The sequence below is a fragment of the Rhinopithecus bieti genome, unplaced genomic scaffold, assembly GCF_001698545.2.
Source record: "Rhinopithecus bieti isolate Rb0 unplaced genomic scaffold, ASM169854v2 scaffold_425, whole genome shotgun sequence".
NCBI classification, from domain to species: Eukaryota; Metazoa; Chordata; class Mammalia; order Primates; family Cercopithecidae; genus Rhinopithecus; species Rhinopithecus bieti.
The window spans coordinates 1,896,230-1,909,370 of record NW_016803361.1 but is presented as its reverse complement, the minus strand read 5'-3'; the positions used below and the strand labels follow the sequence as shown (position 1 = coordinate 1,909,370).

Here is a 13,141-nt window from a genome sequence, read left to right as displayed (position 1 = left end):
CACCAATGATGTAGCATGTTGCTTTAGGGGTGTGTGCAAATGGATTCACTGTGAATATCTCTGAGCTTCCCAACATCTTCTGTAAGCATCTTAGATTTGTAGAATGGTCTTTCTCCCCTGTCCTCCACCTGCCAGCTGTTTATCACTCCATCTTTCTAAGTTGTTGTTTGTTTGTTTTTGTTTTTGTTGTTGTTTTTTGTTTTTTTCAGAAGCAGGGTCTCACTATGTTGCCCAGGCTGGCCTTGAAGTCCTGGGCTCAGGCGATCCTTCTGCCTCATCCTCCTGAGTAGCTGGGATTCCAGGCATGAGCCACCATGCCCAGCTCTTTTTCCAAGTTTTTATGTGGAGCTCAGTGCAAATGCCCCCTCCCTAAGAGGCTGCCCCTGACCACCTGACTAGACAAGGCCCTGGCAACCCCCAGCTCCTCCTTACCTACTTGCCCTACTTTTGTCAATATCTGACATGATTTATTTGTTCATGTGTTTGCTTGTCTCCCCAATTGGAGCAGGAACTCCACGAGAACAGGGGCATCCCCAGTGACAAGAGAGAGCCTGGCCCTTAGCGGAGCTCAATAAATAGAAATACAAGAAGCATTCCTGGGATGACAAAGCCAGTTAGCTGCAAAGCTGGGATTTGTCCCCAGGTCTCCCACCCACTTCCCGCCATGCCCTTTCCAACATACCAGGTAAGGGGTAGAGCCAAGATTTGAACCCCAGACTCCAAAGACAACCTGCTTATCACAGGCCTTACCGTGTCCTCTAGTACAGCCTCCTGATGCTTAGCCTCTCCGCTAGAACGTGAGTTCGAGAGCTGCACCATCCAACATGACAGCCACCAGCCATGTGTGGCTATTAAATTTAAATTAATTAGAGCTAAATAAAATTAAAAATTCACCTCCTCAGTCACACAAGTCCCACTTCAAGTGCTCAACAGCCACATGTGACCAGTGGCTACTGTACTGGACGGCACAGATGCAGAACATTTCTGTCCTTGCAGACAGACAGGTATATTGGACAGCATTGTTCCAGAGAGGAGGGACCTCAAATCTGTCTCGTTCACCATTTCCTTAGCACTTAGAACAGTGCTCAATTCATGCTTTTATTCAATGGATGAATTCATTGATGCTGATGCTTCCTCTGAGAGCCTCCTGCTCTCCTCTGCTGCTGATGCTCTCTCCTTCCATCCCTCAGGGAAGGATGAAGCCAGCAGTGTGGAGGTGACATGGCCAGATGGCAAGATGGTGAGCCGGAACGTGGCCAGCGGGGAGATGAACTCGGTGCTGGAGATCCCCTACCCCCGGGATGAGGACACACTTCAGAACCCAGCCCCACTGGAGGTGGGCAGAGGCATCTGGGCCTCATAGCCAGAAAAGTGGGCACCACCCACAACCCCATGGGCTGAAGCTGGGTTCCCGGGAATCTGCAAACTCAGCCTCTAGAGTGATGGAAATCTTGGCAAAGCGAAGGCCTCATACTGATCCCTCCATTTGTAGTTTGCACAACACTATCACACCCACATCTTTTCTGCTCCTCAAAGAATCCCTGCTGTATTGGCAGGGCAAGCATTTTTGCACCAGTTTTACAGAGGAAGAAAACCGAAGTTAAGAGAGGAAACCCACCAAGGCCCACCTAGGCTGCACAGTCAGTTGTGAGCAGAGTTAAAAAATGACCCCAGGTCTCCTGCTGCCCTCCTGGTTCTTTCCAAGTCTCTGACGAGACCTCCTGTTGCCCTAGGATGGTGCTCAGAGCCTGCAGCAGGGCTTCTGGGGTCTCTTTGAGGAGCAGCTCTGGACCCATGTCAGCAGTGTCATTCCAACTCTGATGGGGTTCACTTGGTGGCGAGTAACAGTAACTCATTGAAACTCACACAGATAAAGGGGACTTATAAGGAGGATCACTCACAAAACTCAGGGAAGCTCAGGATAAGTGGAAACTGGCAGCTTGATGGCCTCAGCCCTAGGAGCTCAAGGACCTTTGTCAGTGCACTGGCTTTGGGAGGAGAGGGGCCCCTCTTCCCCAACAATCCCCATACACCCACCTCATTCATCAGTATGGTAGATTGACATTTTGTGTCATGTGTGTTACATTTTTAGTCCCCGGCCCCACCCCAGGCTGCTGTCTCTGAGACCCCCATATGGGCATGGTAGAGCCTCCACAGCCTGGCAGGACCAGCTCCGAACTCTCAAGTCTTGAGTCCATTTGTTCAAATTCTTGCTGCAAAGCCTTGAGTCTTCCCTCCTGCTAGGATGTCCGCCCATCAGCCCTGGCCAGAGAGATGGAACACAGGCATGGCTGCAGGCACCCACCCATGTGAGGGGGAGGTTCTTGGAGAAGTGCGTGTCGGCAGTGAGCAGACACTTCAAAAAGCATCTCCCAGCCCTCATTACTCTTTGCCCTGACAGACCCAACTTCAGCCTCAAGGCTATGCTACAGGAGGGACAGGTTCTGCTAGGCATCCCATCTCAGGCACGTGGATCCCCTGCACAGGGAAATGAGCAAGAGTCTGAACTGTATCCATTCGTGGCCTCCCTGCCAGGCTTCTGTTCTCAGCACAAAGGAAGGGTCTTACAAGGGAGGGGGCTCCCCCCAGGCCCAGAGCATGCCTCACACTGTGGTTAGGGCGACAGCTGCTCTGTGGCCATGACTACGAGGGAACCTGGGATGGGACCTTCTCAACTCACTCATGTCTCTGCTTCTGCCCACCTTGCAGTGCGGCCAAGGATTCTCCCAGCAGGAAAATGGCCATTGCATGGGTGAGTTGCCTTCAGTCACCAGGGCATGGGGCGGAGGCTGTAATCTCCCTGGGGAATGCCCGCCTGACTCATGGCAAGGTCCAGGGTGCAAGCAAGGGGTAGAAAGGAGGACAGGGGAGGGTGTTGTTTGTCCTGGGACTCCATATGCCAAGACAACCACCACATGACTCACCAGAGTGGGAGTGATATTAATGACCCACAGGCTGAATCACTACAGTTCTGGGAACTGGCAGCATTTCCCTGCCATGAGTACCGAGAAAGTGCACATGGGAAGGAGACACACCACCACCCTGGCACAGGGGGAATAGCCACATGCCATGGCCAGCAAGTCCATGTGGAGCAGCAAGCAAGGGGACTGGCAGGCAAGGGTGGGCATTGCCAAGGCATTGGGGCAAAATAGTGTATGGAGTGTGGTCACATTGTGGAAGGGAGACTGCAGCCTGGTGCAGTACTCAGACAGGCAGGTAGCTGCAGCACTACCAGGATGGCAGCTCCTTGAGGGTCCAAGAACCTTCTGAAAGTCCCCAAAGGCCTGGAATGGGAAGGGGCAGCCTAGAAGTTCAGTGTCCAGGAGACTTTCCATCCCAGTGACCAGCAATGAGGGATCAGGCCAAGGATCCCTCCTTCCTTGAACCCTCATCCAGCATTCTTCCCAAGTCTACTCTGCAGCCGCTCATTAGCCCTTTGCTACTGAGATACAGGAGTAAACAAGACAGATACCACTCTCAGGAGCTAAAAGCCAATGGAGAGCCACACAAGTAAACAGCTGACAACCACACAGTGTGATCAGGGCCCAGATGGGGGAGGGCAGGGGCTTGGAGACTACAAAGCAGGGGCCCTAAACCAGCATAGGGAGGGTCCTAGAAGGTGCCCTAGAGAAAGTGAGGTCCAAGCCTGGGCCCTGAGGAATGAGGAGGAGTTTGGCAGTCACAGAGAGGGGAGACAGGGTTCTGGTGGCGGGCACTGCCTGGACAAAGGAGCACAGGTTGGGAGGCGAAGGAGCAGTGGTGCCAAGGGTGGCTGGACGAGGAAATGACTCCCCTGTGCTCTCCATATCCCCGCCTGGCCCCACTCCAAACACACAGTGCAGGTGCACAGAAATTCCAGTCTCTTCTCTGCCTGCTGGAAGGACCCTTTGAGATCAGCCTCCTCTTCCTTTTCATCACCCAACAGGCAGTTATGTGCCTCATACAGAGCAAGTGTCATGCTGGGAGCCGGGGATGTAGGCCAAGTGCCACGCCCACCCCAGCCTCCACAAGAGGGGCATCCATTCTAGTAGAGGGAGACAGACCACACAGCTGGACAAGATGATTTCAGAACCCTCTGAGCAAGGTGCTCCCTGGAGACTATTCCAGACAGAGTGGTCAGGGAGGGCCTCGGGAGAAAGACTTTGAACTGAGACCTGAAGGATGAGAAGGATCCAGGCCCAGAAAGGGCTGAGGGAAAGGCAGGAGTGAAAAGCAGGAGGCAAGACAAAGGCTTCATGTGTCGAAGGAGAAGGAGGGAGGCCAGTATGGCCTGGAGATGATGGAGAGTCCATAAGGGCCCTGTAGGGAGTCTGAATTTTGCTCTTAGGGGCCTTAGAAGCTAAACTAGAGAGTGATATGATGTGATTCATGTTTTTAAAGGCTCACTTCAGCTGCTGAATTGCAGAGTGAATTGAAGGGAAGAGGGGAAGCCAGGTATTCTGTGAGGAGGCAGCTGCAGAAGTCCAGGCAAGAGGTCATGATGGCAGGAAATTGGGTGGTGGCAGAGGAATGAGAAAGAGGTGACAGAGAGAGGTGGACTGGTGGACTGTGGGGAAGAGTGGACAGGCTCTGCTGTGAAATTGCACAGGGCGCAAGAAAGGCGGAGCAATCGGGGTCGCTCTGATTGCTCCTTGAGCAGCTGATAGATGATGGGGGTAATGATTGAGCTAGAGAAGACAGAATAGAGGGCAAGAGAGGTTTAAGGGCAGGGCAGAATCTGGAGTTCTATTTTGGACATATTAAGCACGAGGTACATCTTAGACATCCAAGCGGAGCTGTCAAGTAGGTCATGGGTTATTGTATTCGTGAGTCTGGAGCTACAGGAAGAGGCTGCGACTGGAGATAGAACTTTTGGAATCATCCATGCATGAAGAGATCACCTAGAACGATTGTGGTAGATAGAAGAGAGGACCCACGACCAAGCCTGAGTGCCCCCCAGCATATAGAGACCAAGTACAGGAGGAGCCAGCCAAGGGAATTGAAGCAGGGAAACTGGAGCTCTGCGAGGAAGGCACTTTCCCAAAGCCAGATAATGTATGGGCAGGCAGAGCCTGGGCTGGGACTTGCTGCCCCACACCTTCATGGTGAGTTGTTCCCCTCGCCTTGCAGACACCAATGAATGCATCCAGTTCCCATTCGTGTGCCCTCGAGACAAGCCCGTATGTGTCAACACCTATGGAAGCTACAGGTGCCGGACCAACAAGAGGTGCAGTCGGGGCTATGAGCCCAACGAGGATGGCACAGCCTGTGTGGGTGAGTGGGGCCCCAGCCATAGTCCAGTAGCAAAGGGAAGTTGCCTTCCATTGGGGAGCTCTGGGTAGGCCCCCAGATCAAGGTCCCCAACCCCTTCCTTCTCCTGGCTGGATAGAGTCTCCTTTGACTCACATTGGGTCTCCAGGGAAGACCATGACAGAGGCTTGGAGAAGCCCCATCACTTCTACCATCACCTGAAGGGCCAGGGGATGCTGTGTCCTGGCCTGAGGCTATCATTCTTCTTACCTTTCCTAAAACAACTGTTCCTACCTTGAGGTCAGCCCATATTTTCATAGCTGGGATATAAACTAACTCCTACTACTCATCTTTGGCTGAATTTCTAAACTGGTAATTTCTTCTTCCCAAACTCCTTCCTCCACCCCACCCCGTCCCCACCCCTTTCTCTTTTTCCCATTTTCTATCTCCCTGTCCTGTCCGTTTTGCAGCTCAAGTGGCCTTTTTAGGTGGGTATTCTTCCGCCGCCTTTAGAATCTCTGAGCCTCTCTCTCGGGCCTCATATCTTTCTCTAGGCCTTGGACTTTGCCTTCAGTTATATGCACTTTAAATCCCATCAATAAAGGAAAAAACAAAACAAAACTAACAGCCTTTGTGGAAAACTAAATCTCTCTCCTGCTGCCTGTCTCTCTCCACACCCAGTAGATTCTGCTGCGTGCTCCCTCTGAATGGACAACAGAGGTGGCCATCTTTGAAAAGGGAAGGTTGGGATACTGACACAACCTTAGTTGTTTGTGAAGACTTTCTTTGCATGTTTTCTGAGAAAACAGAAAGGAAAGTCTCCCCATTACCCCATCCAGCCTCCCTCACTCCTTCAGAAGAATCAAGATAGTCTTGTACCCTCCAGTGTCTCGTGAGCTCCTTATTTTGCCCTTAACAAAGATGGCTCTCAGGTGGTTGCTTGCTGGTTGATCTGATAATGTACCATGTGCCTGCTGATTTGGCCTGTGCTGTTTCTGCTTTTTGCCCCTGACTTCCTGTGCTAGAGAAAGCCTTATTGGTGTTGGTGGTGGTGATGGGAAGGAAAAGGGTGGTCCTTGGGGACTCTTGATAAAAATGTTATCATTTGAACTTGCTAAGCCTTCCAGCCTCTTTTATGAAGAAATTATGCCAATAAACTCTCTACTAGATATTAGTGCCAAGCTGGTGATAAAAAGGGTCTGGGGCAAGTAGAACTGATTGGAATGCTGAATTAGGAGCAGCCCTTCCACCATGGGATGCTTTGAAAGCAGATCATAACACAAAGCAGGTATCACCCTCAGGCACTAGCACTGGCTGGTTGTGTATAACACTGTTCACATTTGGGGGACCAGGGTTTGGGCCAAGTGAAGGATGTGTGATGAGTGAGGGGCAGAAATGGAGTGTGTACTCTGGGCCTTTTACCTACAGGAAGTCACTTCTCCATGCTGGGCCTCAGTTTCCCTAATGTAGATGACAAGAGAGTTGGGCTGGTATATCCCTAAGGGCCTTTCCTTTCTAAGACTCCTCAATGTCTGGCTGGACATAGGCATGGCTCATCTCAGTTTACTCTGATTTCTAGAAAGAACCTTGCTGCTTAGTCTCTGCAATCTGCTTGGAAAATAGAACACTCCTGTAGCCAGAACACCCTTTGGGAATGATGTAACACCATAGAATATGCTCACGACCAGCCTCGGTAGTGAAGGCTTGTTGTAAAACATAGATCTATTCTTCATAGGGAAAAAAAGTCATCCCAGGATATAATAAAATTACACTTAAGAATACAGGAACCCTTTAAAAAACATATTTAACAAACAAACAAACAAAAAAACCCTGCCATTTTCTGATATCATAGTAATACTCCTAATAAATCACAAAATATGAATTCCTTGTAGCTAGTGCTGTTTTTACACTCAGAACAGGAGCGTAAATGAAAAGTTTTTAAATGAAAACAGCTACAATTTCTCTGAAAAGCAGACACCAACTTAAAAATCATTCCACTTCTAGAAAGCCCATTCCTGTGTATTGACATAGAATTAAAGATCTGAATGGGCTCCAGAGATGAGGCTCAGAGAGCTGAAGTGTTCAAGGTCACTGTGCCCAAGGTCATGGAGCCCACTGCTCCCCAGGCCAGGGCTGGAGCCCTTTCCCACCACACCATCTTGTCAGAGGGGTAACAGGCAGCTCTGTCACTGTTCAGACTATTCCTTAGTCCTTCTGGAAGCTGCTGCTGCCTTTTAAAAATGAACAAAGTGTATCTAAGATAGCAAGATAAGTAAAACCCAAAACCCACGGAGGAATGGTTCCAAATGCAGTGGTAAATGACAAGATAACAGTGCCCATTGACTGTCCATACACAACAGCACAAGAAATAAGGGACAAGACAACTACAGAGACAGCCTGCCAAGGACATTGGGGGTTCAGGGTGACAGCAGACTTCAGATGATGCCTTATAAGTGATAATCATGAATGCCTTTACATTGAGTTTTATATAACAGGGTATGTCTGTGTCATGTGACCGTGTTGGGTGAGTGGGGTCCAGTGAGTTGCAAAGAGGAGTTCTAAGTTCCCACAGCTGATAAGAGCACCACTACAGCACTCAGATTCCAGGATAAGGCTTCCATTTGATTCATTCATGAGTTCAACAAATACGGATTGAGCACCTACAATGTGCCAAATATTTGGCTAGGCTCTAGGCATACAATGGTAAGTGAAGGTAACAGTGGTAAATGAAAGTAATATTTGTTGATCCCCTACTACGTGCAGGTGCTGAGCTAGGCTCTAGGCACACAATGGTAAGTGAAAGTAATATTTGTTGAGCCCCTACTATGTGCCCAGTACTGAGCTAGGCTCTAGGCGTACGATGGTAAGTGAAAGTAATATTCGTTGAGCACCTATTTTTTTTTTTTCTTTTTTTTTTTTTTTTGAGACGGAGTCTCGCTCTGTCGCCCCAGGCTGGAGCGCTGCCCAGTGCGGATCTCAGCTCACTGCAAGCGCTCTGCCTCCCTGGTTTTTACGCCATTCTCTCGCTCAGCCCTCCCGAAGTAGCTGGGACTTACAGGCCGCCCGGCCACATCGGCCCAGCTAAATTTTTTTGCTATTTTTTTAGTAGGAGACGGGGTTTCACCGTGCCTTAGCAGGATGGTCTTGATCTCTGACCTCGTGATCACCCGCTCTCGGCCCTCCCAAAGTGCTGGGATTACAGGCTTGAGCCACCGCGCCCGGCCTCGTTGAGCACCTATTATGTGCCAGGTACTGAGCTAGGCTCTAGGTATGTAATGGTAAGTGAAGGTAATGTGGTTGCCACCCCTACACTGCCTTCCCTCCAGCCAGATAGAGGAGCCAAGTGCATGGGATAGAAGTGGGACACCAAAGGGCTTTCTAAAACGTCAAACTGAATTCTCAGGTTGCTATACCAGAAAGCAAGCTCTCTGCATTCATTCATTTACATATTCATTCAGGAAGCATTTACTGAGAATATCTTGTATGACAAGCACTAGGTTCCTCCCATGAGGAATGTGATAGGGACCCTCTAATGAGGTGGACAAATCCTCTGCCCCCAAGATGCTTGTGTTGCAAGAGATACAAGGCTGAAAGATACAGAGGACAGGTGGATAGTGAACCCACTCAACGTTACCTGCTCCCCACCGCCAAAAAAAAAAATACAGAGCTTCTCCTCATTGACGTAGTAGTACAGGCTTTTTGAGCAGGTGCCTCAAATTCAATGCATCTACTGGTCTGTGCTATACCAGGCACAGATTTGTGGGTGCAAAGCCACCCCCAAGCTACCCAGGCTCAGCATTTCCGTTCCCCTCTTTCTTCTAATCCCTTTCTCTGAGACCTGTAGGAGCCCAAACCGTTCCGTCCCCTCCTGTGCACATAAGTCTGTCTTTTCCTTGTCCCGTAGCCCCACCCGGGCTCCTGACATCTTTGTTGGCTTGTGCTACACTTTAATTTGTAACAAAAATAGCAAATGCCTTTAGGGGCAGTCAAGTAATGAAATGGACCCGGAAGGGATTATGCAAATGGAGGAGCTGGTGCCCCACCTGCCTGCACCAGGCAGCCGCAACTCACTCCAGCAGGAAGGTGGGCCACTGCTGCCACAACTCCCCATTTTTCAAGAGAAACCAAATAATAAGAATAATACCATTTTTATTCTGCTCAAGAACTCCCTCTTCACAGGCATGTACACCTTAAAATGACAATAATAGCTTACATTTAGTGGGCTCGACGTGTCTGGGTTGAATCTAAAGTCTTCACAATAATCAACTCGTCTAATCCTCACAATAATCTCAAGAGGAAGGTGCTGTAATTATCCCAGGTTTACAGATAAGCTAAATGGTTTGTGCAGGGTCACATAGCCCAGACAGATGAAGGCAGGATTGGATCCCAGGAGTCTGGCTGTCTGCTGGCACTCTCAACTACCACTCCCTTCTTCATTTGGGATGGTGAATTGGTTTAAGCAAAAGCCACAGTCACTCATGCTGCCCAGGATCAAGAGCAAGATTGGGAAGGGGAAAATGGAGCCCCTGGAGGCCCAGTGATCTGAAACAGTCCTCCCCACGGTCACGTTCAAGTCTACAAGAAGAGGTGGCAGTGCTCGCTCATGTCGAGAGTACCCTCGCCAGGCGGGCTCGGTCAGCCTTCGCTGAGGCAGAATGGTAAACCATCCACCAGGCCTCTTCAAGCATCTACATGGTTGCCAACCCTACTCTGGGAAGGTGCCATTCTGAGGGCCAGGAGTTTGATTACATGTCACTCTGGCTGCTATGGCCCCCTCCTAGGGTCTGGGCATCACACCCAGACCAGTGCCACTGGACCTCAGCCCAAGCAGGAACTCCGCTCCAGACTCCAAGAGCCCCATGGAGACAGGAAGATGAGCATTTCATTTTTGCAGGGAGCCAGCAAAGTTCTTCCAACAGATTCCAGGCTGATACCTCCACCCAGACTTCCAGCCCAGAAGGCAAACCGAGCCCCTCCCTGCCTCCCTGTCCCCAAGGCCAGCCTTCTCTGAGGCCAGAATCCCAGCCACAGGGGCCAGGAACCTGCCAGGCGTTGCTGTTGTGTCTTCGTAGCAACAGGCACATCCTGGAAGGAAGGCAAAAGAACATGGGCTGGTTAACACCACAGATGATGCCAACCCCTCCCACGGTGACTTGTCCTCCAAGGAACTACTGTTGACAGTGAAGTGGTCAAAAAATAGGCCACCAGAGGGAAAATGAGATGCAAGAGAGAAGAAAAACATCCTCCAGGAAAGCAGCTAACATTTATGCAATGCCTGCCATATGCCAAGAACTTTACATCCATGTCTCCATGAATCCTCACACCCATCCCAGAATATAAACGTTATTAGTCTATTTTATTACCCAAGAAACTGAGGCTCAGAAACAGTAAATTATGCAAAGTCATATAGCTAGCTAAAGTGGCAAGAGCTGTAATTCAAACTCATGACTGGCTCCAAAACCTGGGTTCTTAAGCCTTATGCTGTGTAATCTCTAGGTAACTGACACTGAGGAAGTTATTTAACCAGTTGTTCATGTGATGTACAGTGACTGAACACCTACTGTGTGCTGGGTGTTGTTCTAGTGGCTTGGGATATATATCTGTGAACAACACTGACAAAGGTCCCTTCCCTAGCAAGACGTGGCAGGCACTAAACAATACCCAGAATAAGGAAAGTCTGTAGCGTGTTGGAGCATGATACATGCTATGGTGGGCTGGAGAAGAGTAACATCAAGGCCATCTGGGAGGGCCAGGATGGAGGTGGAATGCCATTTTTAATAGCGGGGTGAGGGTGGCGCTCCCTGAGAAAGAGGCATTGAGCAAAGACTTAAAGTAGGTAAAGTGTCACTGAACCTCAGTTTTCCCATCTGCAAGATGGGGATAATACCTCATGAAGTTATTATATTAGACTTGACATGGTGCCTGGCACATAGAAAGTCCCCAACAAATTAGAGATATAATTATTATTAAGTAGCCATGTTCAGGATGGAGCCCCGGGCCCATTCAGTGCCAAAGCTCCTCTGCTTCCTGGTGCACCCTGCTGCCACCCGGGACACCTGTGATGGGAGAGATGGGGAGGATGGGGCCACCTCCAGGGAACTGACAGATTCACCAGAAAAAGATGGCAAATGACCATAAGGGGCAGAGCCAACCTTCCAGGGGCCTGGGCTGTGCTGTGTTCAGCTGAATTCTCATGTGGTGCCATTCCCAGAGAGAATAGTCATAAAACAAGGTGAACTGAGCTGGGCGGGCATGGCATGGACTGTGCCACACAGAGCAGAGGTCACCGGGAGCTAGTGAGCTGGCCTGGGAATTTGGCCCTCAGCAATCACAGAATCCTACAGCTTTAAATCCAGGAACAGCTGAGAAGTCATCTAGTCCCATCCTCTCCTTTTCAGACGTGGAAACCAAAGCCCAAAAAGGAGCTACGACTTTCCCAAGGCATCTGCGCCCCCGTCTGGTCTCTTTCCCTGCCCGGCTGCCGGCTGCTCCTCAAAAGAGCTCAGCCCCAGGCTGCTCCCAGCACCCTTCTCCAGAAAGCTCCACGTGTTCCAGAAGCCCAAGTATATGAACAAGTTCAAGAATAAGAGAGGCAGGGCTTGTCCTTCCTGCTCTGCTGACATGGAAACTGAGTCAGGATACGTGCCCATCAAGTAACAGAAGAACCACACTTGGACCTTAGAACTCAGCTGGGATTGGCCGGGCAGGGTGGCTCAAGCCTGTAATCCCAGCACTTTGGGAGGCCGAGACGGGCGGATCACGAGGTCAGGAGATCGAGACCATCCTGGCTAACACGGTGAAACCCCGTCTCTACTTAAAAAATACAAAACAAAACTAGCCGGGCGAGGTGGCGGGCGCCTGTAGTCCCAGCTACTCGGGAGGCTGAGGCGAGAGAATGGCGTAAACCCGGGAGGCGGAGCTTGCAGTGAGCTGAGATCCGGCCATTGCACTCCAGCCCCGGCGACAGAGCGAGCCTCCGTCTCAAAAAAAAAAAAAAAAAAAAAAAAAAAAAAAGAACTCAGCTGGGATTAAATACAGATCTGAATGGACGTCCCGAATGCAGAGACGAGCCTGCTCAGCTGTGAGGAGGGAGGCAGGGTCAGGAGAAGGGTGCGGCAGATGAAGAATCTGTATCACCCATTCCCAGAATGTCCCGCCCAGAACCTCATGCCCTCTGCCTGCCTGCCAGCAGGAAAGCAGTCTGGGGCCAGAATAACTCCGCTAAAGGTAGCTGGTTCTCGTTCTTCATGGCCAGCCCCAGAGCAGCCAGGAAGGATCTCATCCCCTAGAGTCATTAAAGCACCCTCCCCACAAATCTAAGGATTAACTTCCCTCCCTCCACCCCAGACCTGGCTGTAGAGCCCCTGGAATAGGAGAAAAGCACATCCTCGTTCCCCAACTGCTTGTGGGGACCATGGCAGAAGGACAAGTTTAGGCCAAAGGAAGGAAAGTGAGCCAGACATACACCCTCTCTGCAGTTCAGGTCCCCAGACTCAAGGTTGAGAGCCCTCGAAGGCTGACACAGAGGAAAGAGAGGGAGAAGGAAGCCTGGGGATGCCCTCAGGGCACCTAGTCATTGGAAAGTCTCAGCGCCTCTTCCCACTGCAGAAGGGGTCTCGCATGTGCCAAAATGCCATGTTTTTTCTTAGAGCGGAGCACAAATCCTATGGCCCTCCCCTCTCCCTTTCACCTGTCCTTAAAATTTTCCCTTCACACTGAAACTCTGGGATCAAATGGACTTGAAGGCCAGACCCTCCACCCAGGCATTCGGAAGTGGCCTCAAGAAGTTTTTCCATCTCTGAGCCTCAGTTTTTTCATCCACACAATGGAGGCAGTGATAAAATCCTCAGAGTTGTTGTGAGGCTTCATTGAGCCTGTAAGGTACTTGCTGCAGTGCCTGACTGATGAAATG

General features: G+C 50.3%; 1 protein-coding gene across 2 annotated transcripts in view; it reads left to right on the top strand.

Annotated features, from left to right (window-relative positions):
* Positions 1–13,141, top strand: part of CRTAC1 (cartilage acidic protein 1) — a 166,078-nt gene that overhangs the window by 144,910 nt on the left and 8,027 nt on the right. The window contains exons 12-15 of one of the 2 annotated variants that reach the window (XM_017880357.1): positions 1,191–1,336; positions 2,710–2,752; positions 5,110–5,253; positions 5,700–5,875. In XM_017880357.1, the coding sequence (XP_017735846.1) occupies positions 1,191–1,336; positions 2,710–2,752; positions 5,110–5,253; positions 5,700–5,818 (452 nt within the window). In that variant the 3' untranslated portion in view covers positions 5,819–5,875. Of the gene's footprint in view, positions 1–1,190; positions 1,337–2,709; positions 2,753–5,109; positions 5,254–5,699; positions 5,876–13,141 lie in introns of those variants that run through there. The other variant, XM_017880349.1, reaches the window with a different exon arrangement.